The sequence below is a fragment of the Egretta garzetta genome, unplaced genomic scaffold, assembly GCF_000687185.1.
Source record: "Egretta garzetta isolate BGI_Z169 unplaced genomic scaffold, ASM68718v1 scaffold442, whole genome shotgun sequence".
Lineage (NCBI taxonomy): Eukaryota > Metazoa > Chordata > Aves > Pelecaniformes > Ardeidae > Egretta > Egretta garzetta.
In genome coordinates, this window is record NW_009258961.1 from 1599416 (window position 1) to 1616113 (window position 16698).

The following is a 16698-nucleotide window of genomic DNA, read 5'->3' on the forward strand; positions in this document are numbered from 1 at the left end:
CCTGCCTCTCACTCACCCTGAGAGAGCAGCCCACGCTGTCAATACCGAATGAAAGCAAGGTTTGGTCAGTACGCAGGCTTGCCCTAGATATTCTCATACCTGTTACAAACTATTTGCCAGCGGGAGAACCGGGAGCCCTGGCTGATCAGCCCCGGGTCATCCGGCCGCGATGCTCCAAAGAGCTGGTCTGTGCAGATGTCGCACTCGTTTTTACCCGTAGCAAAGTTCCAGTAGGGCAGTGCGAAGGAGTCGTTGCCCATCAGTCGCTGCAATGGACAGAAACGCATTAGCAGGGAATCTCCTTCAAAGGAAAGAGAAAGAAAGGGACCCCTGCAAGCTCTTTCACTGGGTGTTTGTTGGCTATTTCACTGGATATTCTGCTTTTCATTCCGCATTTCAACTACACGCACTTCGTAGTGCTGCTCCGCCTCCTTTCAAAGGAGTGGGGGGGTTAAGTCAGTCCTAGCAAAGAGAGTGTCGCTAGTTATTCTGCTGTTGGCCTGCACTACTTCTGGCCGTGTCAGGCTTTCTGCCCACTCACGGATCAGGCAGGAGAGCAGGAGCAGAGATTAATCGAGCCTTAAGGAGCTAAGAGGTGTTCTGATTTAAGTGGGTAATGGGTAAAATTGTGGTTTGCTTTCGCTCCAGAAAGGCTAGCCCTGGGGCAGAATCTGAACTTGTGTTAATAGAGGACCACAGTGCATTTGCTTGTGCTTGCTTGTTAGATATGATTTCACTCAAGTAAGATCCTGCAGCTATTTTGATACCAACTATTTTCATTAACGATCTGCAAGGCTGAAATACAGTAACATTGCCAATGTAGAAGTAATGCAAATGGAAATGAGTCAATGCTTCAGCAACTGACTGTCAGGCGCATTTTAAAAGATGTAGTGCTAAATATATAAATGTATTAAATGTATATCATGGCACATCTAAATGGGGTAATATTTAGAGTCGCTTTCATTAGGAGTATACCTTCAACATCAGCAGACAATACCTGTTACCAAGTTTTCTGTGTAGGTGTTGCTTTGATTTTATTAATAAGTACTGTTAATTCACATCTTCTGTCCCCTGTTGTGGAGATGAAGAAAAAGATTTCCATGATAACCTTCACATCTTTGTACAGAGTGAGAAACTGTATCTTGAAAGCACTAATTTCACTTTAAACAAAAAAGGATCAATGAGATCCTGGGAGTCTGGGTAAGAATCTGTCCTAGGAAATAGCTTACCCTTGGCTGGCTTGAAAAAGTCACATAGCAAAAGAGAGAAGCTGCACGAGGAAAGGGAAAGGCTGTTCAGCTAACCTGCAGGTCTCTCTCCAGCAGCAGCAAATGGTACCTATGCCAAGTAACGAAGGCAGGTCCTTGATGGGAGAAATCAATACCTGTGAAGGGGCGGCCAGGTCCTACAAAGGGAAGATAAAATAAGCACTTAGGCAACAAATGAGGCCGGAGAGAGAGAGCGCCTTCTTCTATTGCCTGGAGTGGCGTTAAACAAAAACCTGCAGCTCCGCACCTTTGGGAAGGGCGCACGCATCAGAGGCTACAGCACATACATGGGACAAGTGAAACGAACTCCTCTGTGGGTGTTCGCTTCAGTGCTTCTCAAAACTGCACAGGTTGGATATTGTGAAGATCTCTTATGACTTTAGTGGATTTTGGTTTTAAGAAACAGTCTTACTGTCTAAAATCTTAGCTTCTTGCTAATATGTACCATATTATCTCATTCTCTTGCTCAGTGGCAGGACTTACACCATGTATCCATCAAGAGAACCTCAGAATTTTCCTTAACCTGCCAACAATAATTCAACCTGCCCTTTGCCAATTTTCTTCAAACAGTGCTTGTTATTTCTTGTAATGTGGTCTTGTTATTACACATGAGAACTAAGACACTCAAAGGGTAGGGGCTTCAAACCACGTATGGATTTGTTTATCACTGCAGCTAGCTTCAACCCACATACGAATTTATTTATCACTGCAGCAGCACTGGAAGTTGTGTCTTTCCCTTTCCACGTGACCATCCTGTCCCCTGACAGACCTCTGCTCTTGCTAGGCCAGAGACTGCTTCCTTCAGCCCTGCAAAGTGGAACCGTGTCAGAAGGGGAGACTGAAGAAAACCCCACCACAGGGTAGCAGCTATCTTCTAGCAAGGAGGTAGATATGGGCTGTTGGGCTTGCACGTAGGACTGCCAGGTAGAAAAGGCATACTGCTGCCTCGTCTTGCAAGAGCTGGGCTTTGCAAAGTGGGACTGGCATAGGTACTTCTGTCTAGAAGAGCAATGAGGACTAGGAATCCTGATTTGGGAGAAAGCATGGGGTTAGATACCCAAACCTCTAACCTGGTTTGGTTTTAAAAGCTGTCTGTCATTAGTCAGGCAAATCCTGTCCTTAGTGACTTGCTGAAGGCCACAGAAAGCAGTAGCACTTCAGTCCCCAATGTCCCTACATGGTCTCTGCCTTCACAGCTGCAGAGCCCCTTTCCCACTGCTGCTGCATCTGCCTTGTCCTGTGGACTAGGAACATCTTTGTGAAGCGAATCACTTCCTGATCACACTTTGCTTCACCCAACAGCGGAGGCTGGGAACTGCCTTCCAGTCAGATGGAAGATGCACCAGGGGTGTGGCTGGTGTGCTCCAGCCACCACAGGGCGTTCGGTCACAGGGACCAGACTGCAGCGGGTCTGAGGCAGACCTCCCTCAACTGCGGATGGCCACCAGCTCCTCAGCACCAACTGTTCCACTCCACAGATCTCCTCCTACTGGGACTCACTACGCGCTGAAGTAACGCAGGTGTGTTAAGCATACTTACCTTTGATCAGCAATGATACTTTTCACCCTTTACCTGCAGAGCCCCTTGGATAAGAAAAGCACTAACCTAATAATGTGTCTCTGACTGAGTAGTAATGAAGCCAAACAAAGTAGTTATAAATACTACAGTTGGCAATTTGCGGTTCCTCCCCGGTGGGGCCAAGCAGACTTAGCCAGTGCTGAGTTGCAATTACGTAGTCTGGGTGAATGGTTGTCTTTGCACGGTCTAGAGCATCAAAGAACTGCTCTCTCTCCTCTGCTGTCAGGGAGTGGACATCCTTCCTGACAACTGGTGGCTTCCTCACATTGCAGTCGGGACCGGTCCAGCCAAACTTGCAGTCACCACAGTTATAGCCGGCGAAGTTTCCTGAATCAAGAGGAAAAGAGCAGTCATGACATTATGAATCAGAGAAAAGTAACAGTGAAATGCAGAAGCATTAGCGCTCTTTTTCCCCAGAGATGCCAGTTCCTGAAAGGGACAGCAGCTGAGCTTTGCCAATTGCCTAACCAGAAGGATGGCTCGCTTCCCAGAGCCATGTCAGGGCCAAGAATCATGCTCAGCCAGCTGGGGAGGTGAAGCACTGGGTAAAGGGCTTGATGCCCCAAGGTGCTCAGAGCTCTGCGAAGCCCTCGGGCACGTGAGGAGTCTCACCGAACAGAGGGCTGAGCAATTCAGGTTAAGCACATGATGAAGTGGTTTGCTCAATTGGCTCTCAGGTACTCCCAGACTTCCAGGATCAAACCCAAAAAAGGGTCGGCTCATGTGGATCCTTAAGCATAGAAAAAAATCCCCAAAGAAAACAGTTCTCTTAAAGACAAAACTTAGGAAAAACTACCATCTGTTAATAGTGTATCTGGGACCCAACACAATCCAGGGCAAGCACCAGGGGTGCTTCAGGTCGAGCTTTAGGCACTGTTAAATGGTGCTGCAGTAAGAGCCTGAGAAACACTTGCAGTACCATTGCTCCCGGCTGGCATCACTCCTAAGGCAAGTAATTGGGTGCACTCTAGGCTATTAGCTCAGACCCTCTAATGAGGTGGAAGAGCCCAGGAAAGCAGAGCCTGTGCCAGGCTGCCAGTAGCAGCAGAAAGGCCCCCCTACATCTTGCTTTGCCTTTGCCGGGGGAGATGGGGAGGGACTGTTCCTGCAGTGAACATTTGCCTCCTGCCCGCTTGCAGGAGGAAGAGGAGGGGTGACCAGGGCTCCTCTGGCATCCCCCTTCAGTTCTCCAAAATCTGCACCTGAGATTCCCTAACCCCACCCTCCCTCCAACCCCATGTACAGGCTCACTCCGCAACGACTTTGCCAATCGTCTTCTAAAATGCCACAAAATCTCACTGCTCCCCACACACATCAGCACTGCTAGACCCAGGACAGGCTTCAGGCTAACGTGGAGATGGGGAAGTGTCTTATAAAGTGTTCATGGATGAGCAGACATCCCTAGGCCGTAGGGTTGAGTCTATGAGCAGAAAAACAGTTAACACTAAAGTAAGATTGCAGATTTTCAGGGGCTACAGAGTTTATTACCAGTTTCAAAGACCCCCAAGGTTACAAGGGCTGTCATCAACAAGGCTGTGTAGCTTATGGCTAGCTCTAGGATATAAGGGCTGCTGAACTCAAAACATTTGTGACAGACTCCTGTGAGACTACCAAGAGGACATGAGGACTTTTAACTGTAGGTTTGGAGAGCTTATGATTACTTCAGAGGCTCTGAGATCTATAGGTTTACATGCTACCATGAAGCTTAGGACCAGAGCTAAAGATTAGGGACCACAAGGGTGAAGATTTCAACTAGGCTTTGCATAGTGCACAGCCCAATGGCATACCACGAGGACAGTTTCCAGATGTATGGCTTATGTTGCGAGAAAAAGATAGTTTATAGTTTATATAAGATTGCATAGATATGTTATTATGATGAGGGCAGAGATTAAGATGAGGGGGAAGCAACATGGAAGGTTAATTTTATCACAATATCCTGAGAGTCCCATCCGAAGAGCACAACTGCTGTTGCGAATTTGATGTACTCCGTTATCTGTATACTTGCTCATTCTTGAGAATTCAGCCTAGTTATTTGGGCCCATCACATACTCCAGCCTGTAGTGACCAGATGACAAATATCAGGAATATCTTGCAATATCGCTTAATTAGGCCATGTATATTGCACAAATTTGGGTACATGGACCATGAACTTCTGGAAAGCAACTGTTGTCCTCTCACACCCAAAGGTACAATTCAATCCTTTTTAAGAGAAGGGGGGCAAAGCAGGAATTAACCATGAAAAGATCTGTCAACAACCTTTTTTGAGAGTGGCAGTCACGCTTCCTGTTATTCAAATGACCCATCTATTCACAGCGTTGGATAAGCATCACACTGAAATATAGCACTAACAGAACCAAAGTTGGTGCAGGACCAGGTTTGTCCCGTCTGGTCTTGGTACCAGAACAAGTCTCCCCAGTCATTTGTTGAGGCTCTGATGGTGCCTATTCCTCTCACAGTGAGGGCCCTTCGATTCTACGCAGCACTTGATGCCCGAGATCATTTCATTGGACAATATCCATATTTTAGGTATACTCTGTCTCCTCAGGCTATAAAAAGATATTTGCAAAGCCTGAAATGGTAAGTCATCTACATTTTCTCCACCTGTCTGGCATCTGGAGCCAGATCTACCAATGACTCCTCACCTGTTTCCCTTGGGCAGGTGCTAATTATATCCAATTGATGCTCTGCAGGATTTTCTCCCTTAACCGCCTAATCTATGAAGTAATCCAAGGGTCCATTCTTTCCACCACTTTACTAGAGACTTTTCAACAGGGAATGAGCTTTTACTGAAGCTGAAGGAGGACTGAAGGAGGACTGCAGTGAAGAAGAGACTGACAAACAGGAGGAGCTGATGTCCAGGCAAAGTGGTATTTCACACTGGAGTATTTCTGCTGATTGTGTTGAACATTTTTGTAACGTCCTCAGGTCTATTTGGCAATGTTCTCTTGGCAGAAATGCACATGACAACCATACTTCATGAAAATGAAAGTTGCTTTTTGACATTTTCTTTCACTAGACTCCATGCATCGCAGGACTGTCACTATGTAGTAGCTGAAATGGTGAGAAGTTGGTGAAGGTCTGTGGAATTTCCCCACACTGCGAAGAGGAATGACCGCAGTAGACAGACCCAGGTTTTTTATGTCCCACCCAAACCACTTTTTCAGCATTTGTTTCTAAAGCACTCCACCAGGCCGCTGGTCTGGAAATGACACATTGCTGTTTTCAGAAAGTCCATTTACTGCCTTGTGGAATTCCCACATGATAGCGCTGTGAAATGTATGTCCCAGTCTCTTATGACTTAACTTCAATGTCTGCTACTCTAGTGGTGGTGGGCTTCCGTGGTACAGCTCTAGGAAAGCAGGAAAAGTAATCTCATATTATCAGGACACAGCACACAATAGACATTTCCAGTAAGACAGTGAGACCCTTCCAAGATCCTTTTGAACACAGGGACCATAGGAACATACAAGGATTCGTGTCTTAGCATTTTTTTGCCTTCAGGGACTAACACGTAGCAGCTCAGTGTACTGCTTCTCTGGGGCTATGCCAGGACAACTGAGGTTATTCTCACCTCTTGTGGTTCCTAGAGAATATGGTGGGGGAGGTCTTTCTGGCACGCAGACAGGACATCATGTCACCAAGGGGTCCAGATGCTCCCTGCTTGTTCAACTGCTTTCAGGTATGACCATTGTATGGCCGCTGGGCAAAACAAAACACCTGGGGTGTCTTTCCCATTAATCCTTTTGTCTGGAGATGGGTTCTTCCATGACTAATCTCACCATCATTAATGATGGTCTTTCCCAGTCAAGTTGGGTGAATCTGGCTGTTTCTGCAGGCACTACGGCTATGCTACTTCTCCCAATGGGTCAGCCCATGGGCATCACACTGAGAAAAAGACATTTCTTATGACACAACACTTGCTATGAGTTAATACACATCACTGGTGTATGCTAACACCAGTTATCACATACCACTGTAGCTGCTTCTCAACCCCAGTGGTTGCCTGAGCTCACAGGCAGGGATTTTTCTAGCTCTGAGGAATCATAGCATATGGTTGGCCTTCAGACACCGAGCATAACAGAAATTAGTAACTCCATCAACTCAGTGCCTTTTCTTCAGTAAAAAGGAACCCACCCAACACTCACCATCTTCTGCCTTGTTTTATTGTACCAAGATGGAAGCTGAGCAGCTGTCATGCCTCTTCCTTTCACAGAGACCAGCTTAATACACAGCATTTATCAGATGGGGAGAAAGGACTCCTTTTTCAGACTTCTTTAACCGTTGCATTAAAACAGGAGTTACATTAGATTTGAAATACCAGCATACTGCAGTATCCCGAGGTTAGGATCAGGATGGCTACCGTCTGAGACAAACGGTCAGCTCTTCTGCCTCTTCTAGCTCTTCATTTAGGCATACTGCTAGGCTGTAGGATGTAGTAGATCTGTACCCAGCACAGACTCTAACAGGAACATCAGGGTATGGTTATATTTTAGTATTATCCTACAGCCACATTGCCCTACAATAAGTAAATTAAGTATATTTTATAACTACTTCAAAAGCTCATTTTTTACCTAATGGGAGGGCCACCATATCAGCTACACAGTTTAACTGGAAATTTGCTTACAGCTAAACAACAAAATTTAAACCTTCTGTTCCCAGCGTGATTATATATTACACAGGAATGTGAAAAGATTTAAATACTTTTTTTTCTCAGAAAAGCTTCTATGAAAAAAAAAAAAAGCTCAGCACATGTCCACATGTCAACCTTAAAAAGTGGCAGGAAAAAAAATGAATCATAATTATGTTTAACTCCTCAGTGAACTCAAACTACATCATTGTTTAATCACTGTAACAATCTGTACTAGTAACCACATGACTGACTGAAGTGGTTTTTTCACAATAATCTTCTGTACTGAGTTTTTGAAATGCTACACAAGATCTGTATCTCATTAGCACAATTTTATCCTTTAGAACCCAAAGTAGCATTTAATTCATAAATCTTCTAAATTAAATTTAACCACCCCACTGAAATACCACTTTGTTGTGTAATTAGCTACAAGTATCAATCTTCAAGGGTTAGACTAGTGCATCCAACGTTTTGCCTAATTCAACACATGCACCTTATTGAAAAACAAATTACCATATTCCCCTTCACATAGTACTGCATGCTGTCAGGAACTGTCATCAGATCAGTTTAAGAATTTGTGTTAATTGAATTAATATTAGGTGCACCCAAACCAACTGTAGAACACATACAGTGAATTCAAAACTGAAATTAGACAGGAACTAAAAACTCTTTATTGCCTTCTAGCTATGTTCATGCCATAACCACATCTTTTTTCTAGAGATTCTAATTTTGCTGCCACCAAAACATTGAGTGAAACATGCAGCAAGCAGCATCCTGGCAATAGACTTACAGTTGTCTTTTTGACCATGGCTCTTGGTACAAAAAGTGGGAAGTAAAGCTGGATCTTTCTGTTGTACTAATCTTATTCCACTACATTTGTCCCCAGTTAAGGAAAGACTAATATATATTATCTGCTAAAGCCTAGAATGGAAAAGAAATGTGTTTTTTCTAATTTTCCTTAGAATATTTAGATTAATTTAGGAAAAAAAAAATAAAAATAATCTGACCCCACAATAACCACTCATCAATATTTGTTCGTGTTTGGGATTTTCTTCTTTTTTTTTTTCCCCCAGAAATATTCAACACCAAGACCTGGATGGATATGATTTAAAGACATTTTTCCTTAACGAACAGCTACAAAAAATGGCCAAATCTTCAGTTCCCTTTATCCTTAGATATTAAGTTTTTAGTAGAAAGCTCAAATGCATTAATTTATTGTGAGAACTCCAGAATCCCCCTTTTGGAAAATCCTGGCCCCTGTTCCTCACAGCTCCTCCAGTTTTCCTACTGTACAGCCATCATCAGATATGTGACACGTCTAAATGGCACTGTCTAACCAAGTATAATCAGGTACACGGCAGTTGGAGTACCCACAGCTTATCAGTTACACCATGTCTAAACTATAAATTGAACAGTGATAAGACGGCACTGGAACACAACCATTTATATTGTTAAAACGCGAGAAAGAGCCTTGGCATGGGTTGGAGTTTGCACAAGCCAGGAACCATTTCAAATAGGCAGTTTGCACAGAATGTTCATTTGGAAAATGAGATACCTTAATAGTAGAGGTGTGCACTGTTCCATGTCCCTTTGAAGGAAGACATTTAATTTGTGTCACCTACCATAGGTACCATAGCCCTACATGCCTAATAAAGACCACGCATCACACCACTTAAAACTCTGGTGTGCAGACAGCCAACCAGTGTATAAAACAGAGTAAAAACAACAAAATATTAACAGACACAGACACACAACCACCAGCATTGTAAAAACATCAGATCTAATTCAAATCCCATGCAGTTGTGAATTTCTTAGCATTCTCTTAGAAATGCTTTTGTATCCAGCATCAAGCTGACCACAGCAGAGTAGAGCACAGGAACCCTTTCTGAAAATCATCCTTAAGGATGCCAGCCACCTCAATGTTTTATCACTGGTATATTTAAATAATAAAGACTGCAAGGAGAAAGATGAATGCAAGCGAAATAAAAATGCAGCAAGAGAAACTGGATTTAAAGAGTTGAGGAGAGCGGACAGCTCAGCAGAAGTAAGACTGAATGAAAGGACACTACATTCTGGACACGTATCCTGGGACCCAGCCCTGCAAATATCAAATAGAATCATAGAATGTTTTGGGTTGGAAGGGACCTTTAAAGGTCACCTAGTCTAAACCCCCTGCAGTGAGCGGGGACACTGCTAACTGGATCAGGTTGCTCAGAGCCCCGTCCAACCTGGCCTTGAATGTTTCCAGGGATGGGGCCTCCACCACCTCTCTGGGCAACCCGTTCCAGGGTTTCACTACCCTCATTGTAAAGAATTTCTTCCTTATATTCAGTCTAAACCTACCCTGGTTTAGTTTAAAACCATTACCCCTTGTCCTGACACAGCTGGCCCTACTAAAAAGATTTTCCCCATCTTTCCTATAGGCCCCCTTTAGGTACTGAAAGGCCGTAATCAGGTCTCCCCGCAGCCTTCTGTTTTCCAGGCTGAACAAGCCCAACTCTCTCAGCCTGTCCTCACAGGAGAGGTGCTCCAGCCCTCGGATCATTTTTGTGGCCCTCCTCTGGACCCGCTCCAACAGGTCCATGTCCTTCTTGTGATGAGGGCTCCAGACCTGGATGCAGCACTCCAGGTGAGGTCTCACCAGAGCAGAGTAGAGGAGCAGAATCACCTCCCTCAACCTGCTGGCCACGCTTGATGCAGCCCAGGGTATGGTTGGCCTTCTGGGCTGCCAGCGCACATTGCCGGTTCATGTCCAGCTTTTCATCCATCAGTACCCCCAAGTTCCCCTTGGCTGAGCTGCTCTCGATCCCTTCATCCCCCCGCCTGTATTGATACCAGGGGTTGCCCCAACCCAGGTGTAGGACCTTGCACTTGGCCTTGTTGAACCTCATGAGGTTCACACAGGCCCACCTCTCCAGCCTGTCCAGGTCTCTTTGGATGACATCCCATCTGTGCACCATACCGGTGCTTACCTCTACTGGGACAAGCAAATTAATGTCTGCCTATGCAGACCATGTCTGTCTACACTGCTCTTCAATTTACTCCCAGGTTTTGATGCCCTAATTGACTGCATAAATATTGGTGTATGCCCATATTGCTTCAGTGCTCTTCTGACTCAGGGTCTGTGCCTATATGCGATATCCGACTTTAGTTTCAGAAGTACGTAAGAACCTTTAAAATGAAAGAGACCTACATCCTTTTTTTTTTAAAATGACTGGAAAAGTACTTCCACACAAGCATTTGAAATCAAGTCAAAGGAAGAGATAGATAAAAACCAATTTATACTCTAAAGTCTATGGTTATTATTTTGAGGAGCTTCAGCAATACCATGTACCCGTTCAAGTCATCTGCCACTACCTCTCTGCTTTCAGTTGGTAATAGCGTTGCAAAACTGAACCTCATGGGCTGAAATTTTCTGCAGTGCTTCCTTCTCAGATTGATCTGGGCTTTTTTGGTAGCGAGAGCCGAGGCACATTGTAGACAAAACAATTGGGCTAGTTCTAGGAATCAGGTCGAAGGAAAGCAGACCATGTTAGAAAATTCAAACAACTTCATGTTTCCAACAAGAAATCCCAGGCTGCATTTGAAACCTGCCTGTCTTCAGTGCTTGAGATGCACCTTTTGCCTGACTGCCGGTACCATCTCCTGCCAGCACCATCTCCTGCCAGCCCTACAAAGCAGCCTGGTCTGAGGCTGCGGTTCCTGCTCATTTTAACCCTCCTTCAACCAGGGCTGCTGCTGAAAAAGGGTCTGTCACCTTATCCTGCCCTGCCCCTACCTTCCTATTCCCTCCCTCCTGCCGGTACTGGTGACCCTTTGGCCAGGTTAGCCTTCAAGCACCATCTCCTCCCTGATCCATTTCGCCTCCAGCACGTGAACACAGAGGCCCGTGTAAAGTCACGATGGGAAGGAGTGGCTGGAGATGGGGGCAGAAAGGACAGGATGGCCTCTTTGGTGGTTGTACAGACCCATTTCAGATCCAAGTGAGTTGTAGACTTAGTTAACAACCCTGGGAAACACCCTGGCCAGGCACCCACACATTTTCAGTGCACAGGGGTATATTGTGCTGCAAAGTACTACTCCAAGAGGAATAAATCTCTGATCAATGCACACCGATCCAGGTTCGCTGTGACATGATTAGCAGTGACAGAGGCTTGAAAGCAGCACTGAAACGTTCAAAACCCTACAGAGAAAGGTGATGGGTGGCTACAGAGACAACTCTAGGGGCAAAGAGGAAAACCCAGAAGTCTGCATGAGAGAAAACGCTTTTTCAACTCCATTGCTCTGAAGAAGTGCTCACAGTATCATGAACATGATAGTATTTTTAGGAAACTGATAATATTTGAAACCTTCTTGATGCCTTATGCCATCAGGGACGTTTCTGGCCTTCAAAGCAAGTCTAGCAGACCCATCCATCCCCGTCCCCTCACCCCAGCACCCCTCTCACCTGTGCACCGACAGCTCTGGTTGAAGAACTTGAGGGGCCACCGTTCCCGGTCATCCACATTTCGAAGGGTATAGGGGCCACTCCAGGGCTGAGTGTCCACCTGCACCCCCTGACACCGTCCCCTGCCCTGCAGGGACCCACAGACATTGCCTGGCTCCGTCCCCAAGGCCGGGCAGCAGCGTTTCAAGCGAAGGGCTTCCACCGTCATGCAGGCACGGGGGAACTGTGCCTGCACCCGGGGGGGACAGCAGCAGCTCAGGTAGCCCAGCCCAGCCCAGAAAAGCCACCTCAGGGCACCCATTATGACCGGGTGCAGGCTCTGCCTCTCCGCTGGCCCCAAGCGAGCAGAGCGGGGAGATCTCCATTGTGGGACAACCTGGCCTCGCCGCGGCTCCATGCCCTGGCCGACTGGGATAATCCCTCTGGCTGCTGAGGATGCCGGTGTTGGGTGTTTGTTTAATCCCGGTCTCTAATTGCCTTGAATGCGGTTCAAAAGACGCGTGCTTTGGCTCTGCAGTGCCTGCCCAGCAGCCACAGCTTTGAGTGGGGTTTATATAGAGGTTGGGAGAAGCCCTCATTAGAGGGATTAGCACGGCGCAAATCCTCGTGTTTTGCACATGACATCAAGGGCAGAAAAGACACCAGTGTGAGAGCAAGTTCTGCAGGCTCTGGCAGTATGTCAGGAGAGTGAATGCCTTGGATTTATTTCTCCAGGCCTTTCATGAGCTTTGAGAAATTGATGGTCTCGTTTTAGCTGATATGGCTGGAAAAAGAGGTTTATTCTTTTAATCAAAACCCTGTAAACAGATGATAAATAGAAGAGGAAACCCCTTCTATTTTCAGGTCATTCACTGCAAGATAATACTTTCCACTAAAGCAGCAGCAGCAGTAGAAAATGAACTGGAAGCGTGGAGGATATGGGTGCATCACTAATGAAACCTAATAAACCTGGTAGTAACAGCTCGTGATGGAGACTCCACCTGCTGATTGCAGAGCTCCAGCGCTTGATCTGAGTGGGAAGTGGAGAAGGGTCCCCTTCTTAACAGCCTTTTCACATGCAAAATAAATTATTTGCTTTTAAAGGGTGAGTGGTCATTGTTTGCTCTCTAATCCTTTCACCATCATTACCCCAGAGGTTGTTTTGGGGCTGGTCTGGCTGCTAGACTTTCAGACCTGTCACAGCTGAGCATTTATTGCCCACCTGGCAGGAGACAGTCTGTAAGATCAATACACACACCAGACATGCAGACAAGTGGTTTTGTTCAGGACATCGACAAAAATTACTTTAAAAAGCTGCTAGCATGCAGCAGTTCTTGCCCACAATGCAATTCCTATGTGCTAGAGGAATAAAATGAATAAATCAAAATAAAGTAGTGATAAGTCATGAGAGGAGTCTGAAGCAATAGCTATTAGTTCAGCTCCACCATACTGAATAAAAACTGGCAACTCCCTCTACTTCACTGAAAGCTTTCTCTACCTCCCCCCTCCACACCTCTATTTTTCAGTCATTTTTGTAAGTATGTATAATGAAAACAGCTGTGTCTGTACTATTCAGTATTTCCATGGATGTCCAACCACACCATTCTGGCACAAGAAGTCTGTGCAGCAAACTTACTGCCATCATGCAGCTAAGGAGTTCATCCACACTGTGGACACTGTCATCAGCACTTTCAGGTTCTCCAATCTTCATATAAAAAAAAATCTATTACTTTCCAGACAAACTGAAATATGATTCTACTTCATTTTTGGAAGTACAAAGCCAATTAGCAAAATACCACATAGTCTGAAACAGGTTTCAACTCCTCTCCCTTAGGATTCAATTTATCTGGAACTGGCTTTTGCCCGCTGCTCCCAGCCCAACATGTGAAAAAGACAGAAAGTGAGACTATTTGCTGGAAAAATATGTTGAAACTCAGGAGCTATAAATGGGGGTACTAACTCAAAAACACTCTGAACAACGCACCTCCCTGTACTACTCAGCACCTGTGCACACCTCTCTGGTGTGGGAAAGATCAGCCCTTGAATATAGGTTAGACGAAGTCTTGAATAAAAGCAACCAATGTAACATCTGAGAGCAATTAAAGTGAACACACTTTTATCAGCATCACCAAAAAAAAAAAAAAAACATCAAAAAACATATGGACAGGATTCAGCTAGCTGACTAAACCCCTGAACGGAGGTGTCTATACGTAAAATATGGGTCTATGCAAACATTATAATCAAAGCTGCTCAGTTCAGAGACCCGTAGGAAGGCAGCTACTGCCATTGGAGAGCCCATGTGAGACAGAAAGAGTAAGCACAGAGAAAGGCGAGGTACTGAGGCAGGCAGGGCAAGGTAAGGAAGCACCTGAGGAAGTACATGAGGAAGAGAAATGTGTCATTTTCAGAGAAGTTAGAGTGTGGAGAAAAGGAAGAGCAGATAGGTGATACTATGGACATTAGTTAGTTAGCAGGGGAAAGAAAACTGTGAGTAGAAGAGCGGCACATAACGTAGCTTTTCTTACAAGTACTTCCTTCTATCACAACTACACAGTTTTACAAAACTGGGAGTGTGCTACAGCATGCAGGACTCGTATAGATGTAGCACTGGCCTCTGGTCCTTAGTAATGCATCAACATTTAACAGTGCCCTCCCTGGCCAGGGGGGAAGCACTTGGATGGACAGTAAAAGGATGGACAGAGCCCACATCCTGGGGTCACTGTGCCAGTGCCCGCTGCAGGCTTGGCAGCATCAGCAGCCGCACGCCGCGCTGCATGACAGGCTGCGGGGAAGACACCGAGCAAAATTACAAGGCGGTAGTTGTCTCTCCATTAGCCGTGAGGAGAACAGCAGGCACTGGCCATTCCGTAGTGCCTCGCTGTCCAGAAGTTCCCGCAGCCTCCCCGCCACTATTGCGCTTAAATACAGGAGCCATTGTTAGGGCTGCACAGTGTAAGCACTATACTGGTTTACAAAATAGCATGCTGAATGACTTTTTATTTACTACGGGGCTTTACTACCTCTTGAAAAATGAGTAGCGCTGTGTCTTGGCGCTACTGCCCCGAACTGCTTGCCTGCAGCTGTCAAAGGACTTTTCAGGCAGCAAATTGGAGCACATGAGCAGCAGCCAAAGCCCCCTTCATCCAAACGGTAAGCACCCTGCTTTGCCCACACTTCTGAGCTACCAAGCCAGGCTACCACACCTGAAACTGTGTTAAATTTATTAGTTAAAATATTTAGGCTTTATGCTGAAAGTACAGGCAAACAGTATTTCAGCTACCTTGTCATCTGGATTCATCCCCAGGTTCACCCCTGACAGCAAACTTCTCAGCCAATTGTCAAACGGCGGCAAACAAATATACCCATATGGATGCCAACACATTTTTGTGATTAATAATTTTTTCTTGGCAAGATAGGAAATAAACAAAAAGAATACTCCAAGGCCCAGGCAAAGAAATCACTAAACACAACTCACCCGAGTAATACAGAATTCCTGAACGGTAAGTAGGCAGCGGTTCACATTTTTTTTCTCAATGACTGTATTGTTTCTCAGGCTCCTTCTACTGCACTCAAGCACAGATTAGCATCAAGCCAGAAAAGTATTTAACCTTTGGAATTTTGGAAAGAGTTTTGGCCAAAATACAGCATTCTACATATAAATCTATGTGGAAATCAATACATCAATAGAAAGAATAAACGACATCATAATTTGTAACGGCAGGTGATTAATTCTGGAGATAACAAGAAGAAAGATAATTCTACAAGGAAACCTGGAGGCAAGTAAAAGATCAAGGTCAAAGTGGAAAAAAAAGAGACAGGATGAGCAACACCCAAGCATTTTCTCCACAGACAAAAGAATTTTCAAATTAAAAAAAAAAAAAAAACCCACCATACAATGAGAGGCAAACTCACCCAGTCAAGTGAATCCATGGTATCTCAAGCAGAGCACCCAAAAGTGATGAGCACTTCTGGAAATTTTGGCCATTGTGAATATTTTTCTGCCACCAGCTATGTATTATTTGAACACTTATGAAAGACTCTCACTGGAAAATGTGTGAAGCAAAACTATTCATTATACAAGGTGGAAGTCAATTCAAGATCAAGATACCTTCATTAAGCATCTACCACATAGGCATCTATCTGGGAGATATGTGTCTTTAAGTTCCCATTGTGGCAAATAGACATCTTAATCATTATAGCCGATGGAGCATAAAGAGTAACTCAAAGAGAGAGATCTCAAAGACATACATTTCCTGGGAGATTAAGGAAACCTAAAATATGCTAGATGGCAAGTAGGAGAGAGAGCTGTTAAGTGCCTCAGTAGAAGTAAAGAGTTCAGTGTGAGATTATGCATTACTAGACACCAGAGACTACACAAGTAAGCCCTTTGGCTCCACAATGAGCCATTTTAAGTGACCTGACAAAAGAAGAAGCTTGCACCTGAAAAAAACCCTCCTCCTAAATACTAAAACCAGCCACAAAACAGAAATACATGGGAAGAAACGCTTCCCTACATATGTTGATCTTGTTTTTCTTTGACTCTCTGAGTTACCCAAGTGCAACCAGATCTACACAAGATCTTGTAAGACATCAGACCTGGAAAAAAACAGCTGAGCACTTGCAGAAACAATTTTTGTTCTCTTAGGCTTACATCTCAAAGCAGAATGTCTCAGAAAAATAGTTTTTCTAATATTTCAAAATTTTCAGTACATTGAAATAAGGGATGATCTAAGAAGAAAAGAATAGTTGCCACCCTGTTCCCTCATTTGTTCATCCACTACCCATGTAGGTTTCTCTAT

The 16698-nt window shown here is 44.9% G+C and overlaps 1 protein-coding gene across 1 annotated transcript in view; it reads right to left on the bottom strand.

Moving 5' to 3' along the window:
• DCT (dopachrome tautomerase) overlaps positions 1-12221 on the bottom strand; it is an 18801-nt gene extending 6580 nt beyond the window's left edge. The window contains 4 exon segments of the mRNA XM_035890192.1: positions 100-266; positions 1305-1405; positions 2874-3173; positions 11921-12221. Coding sequence (XP_035746085.1) covers positions 100-266; positions 1305-1405; positions 2874-3173; positions 11921-12221 — 869 coding nt within the window.
• Positions 12222-16698: the final 4477 nt, after the last annotated feature.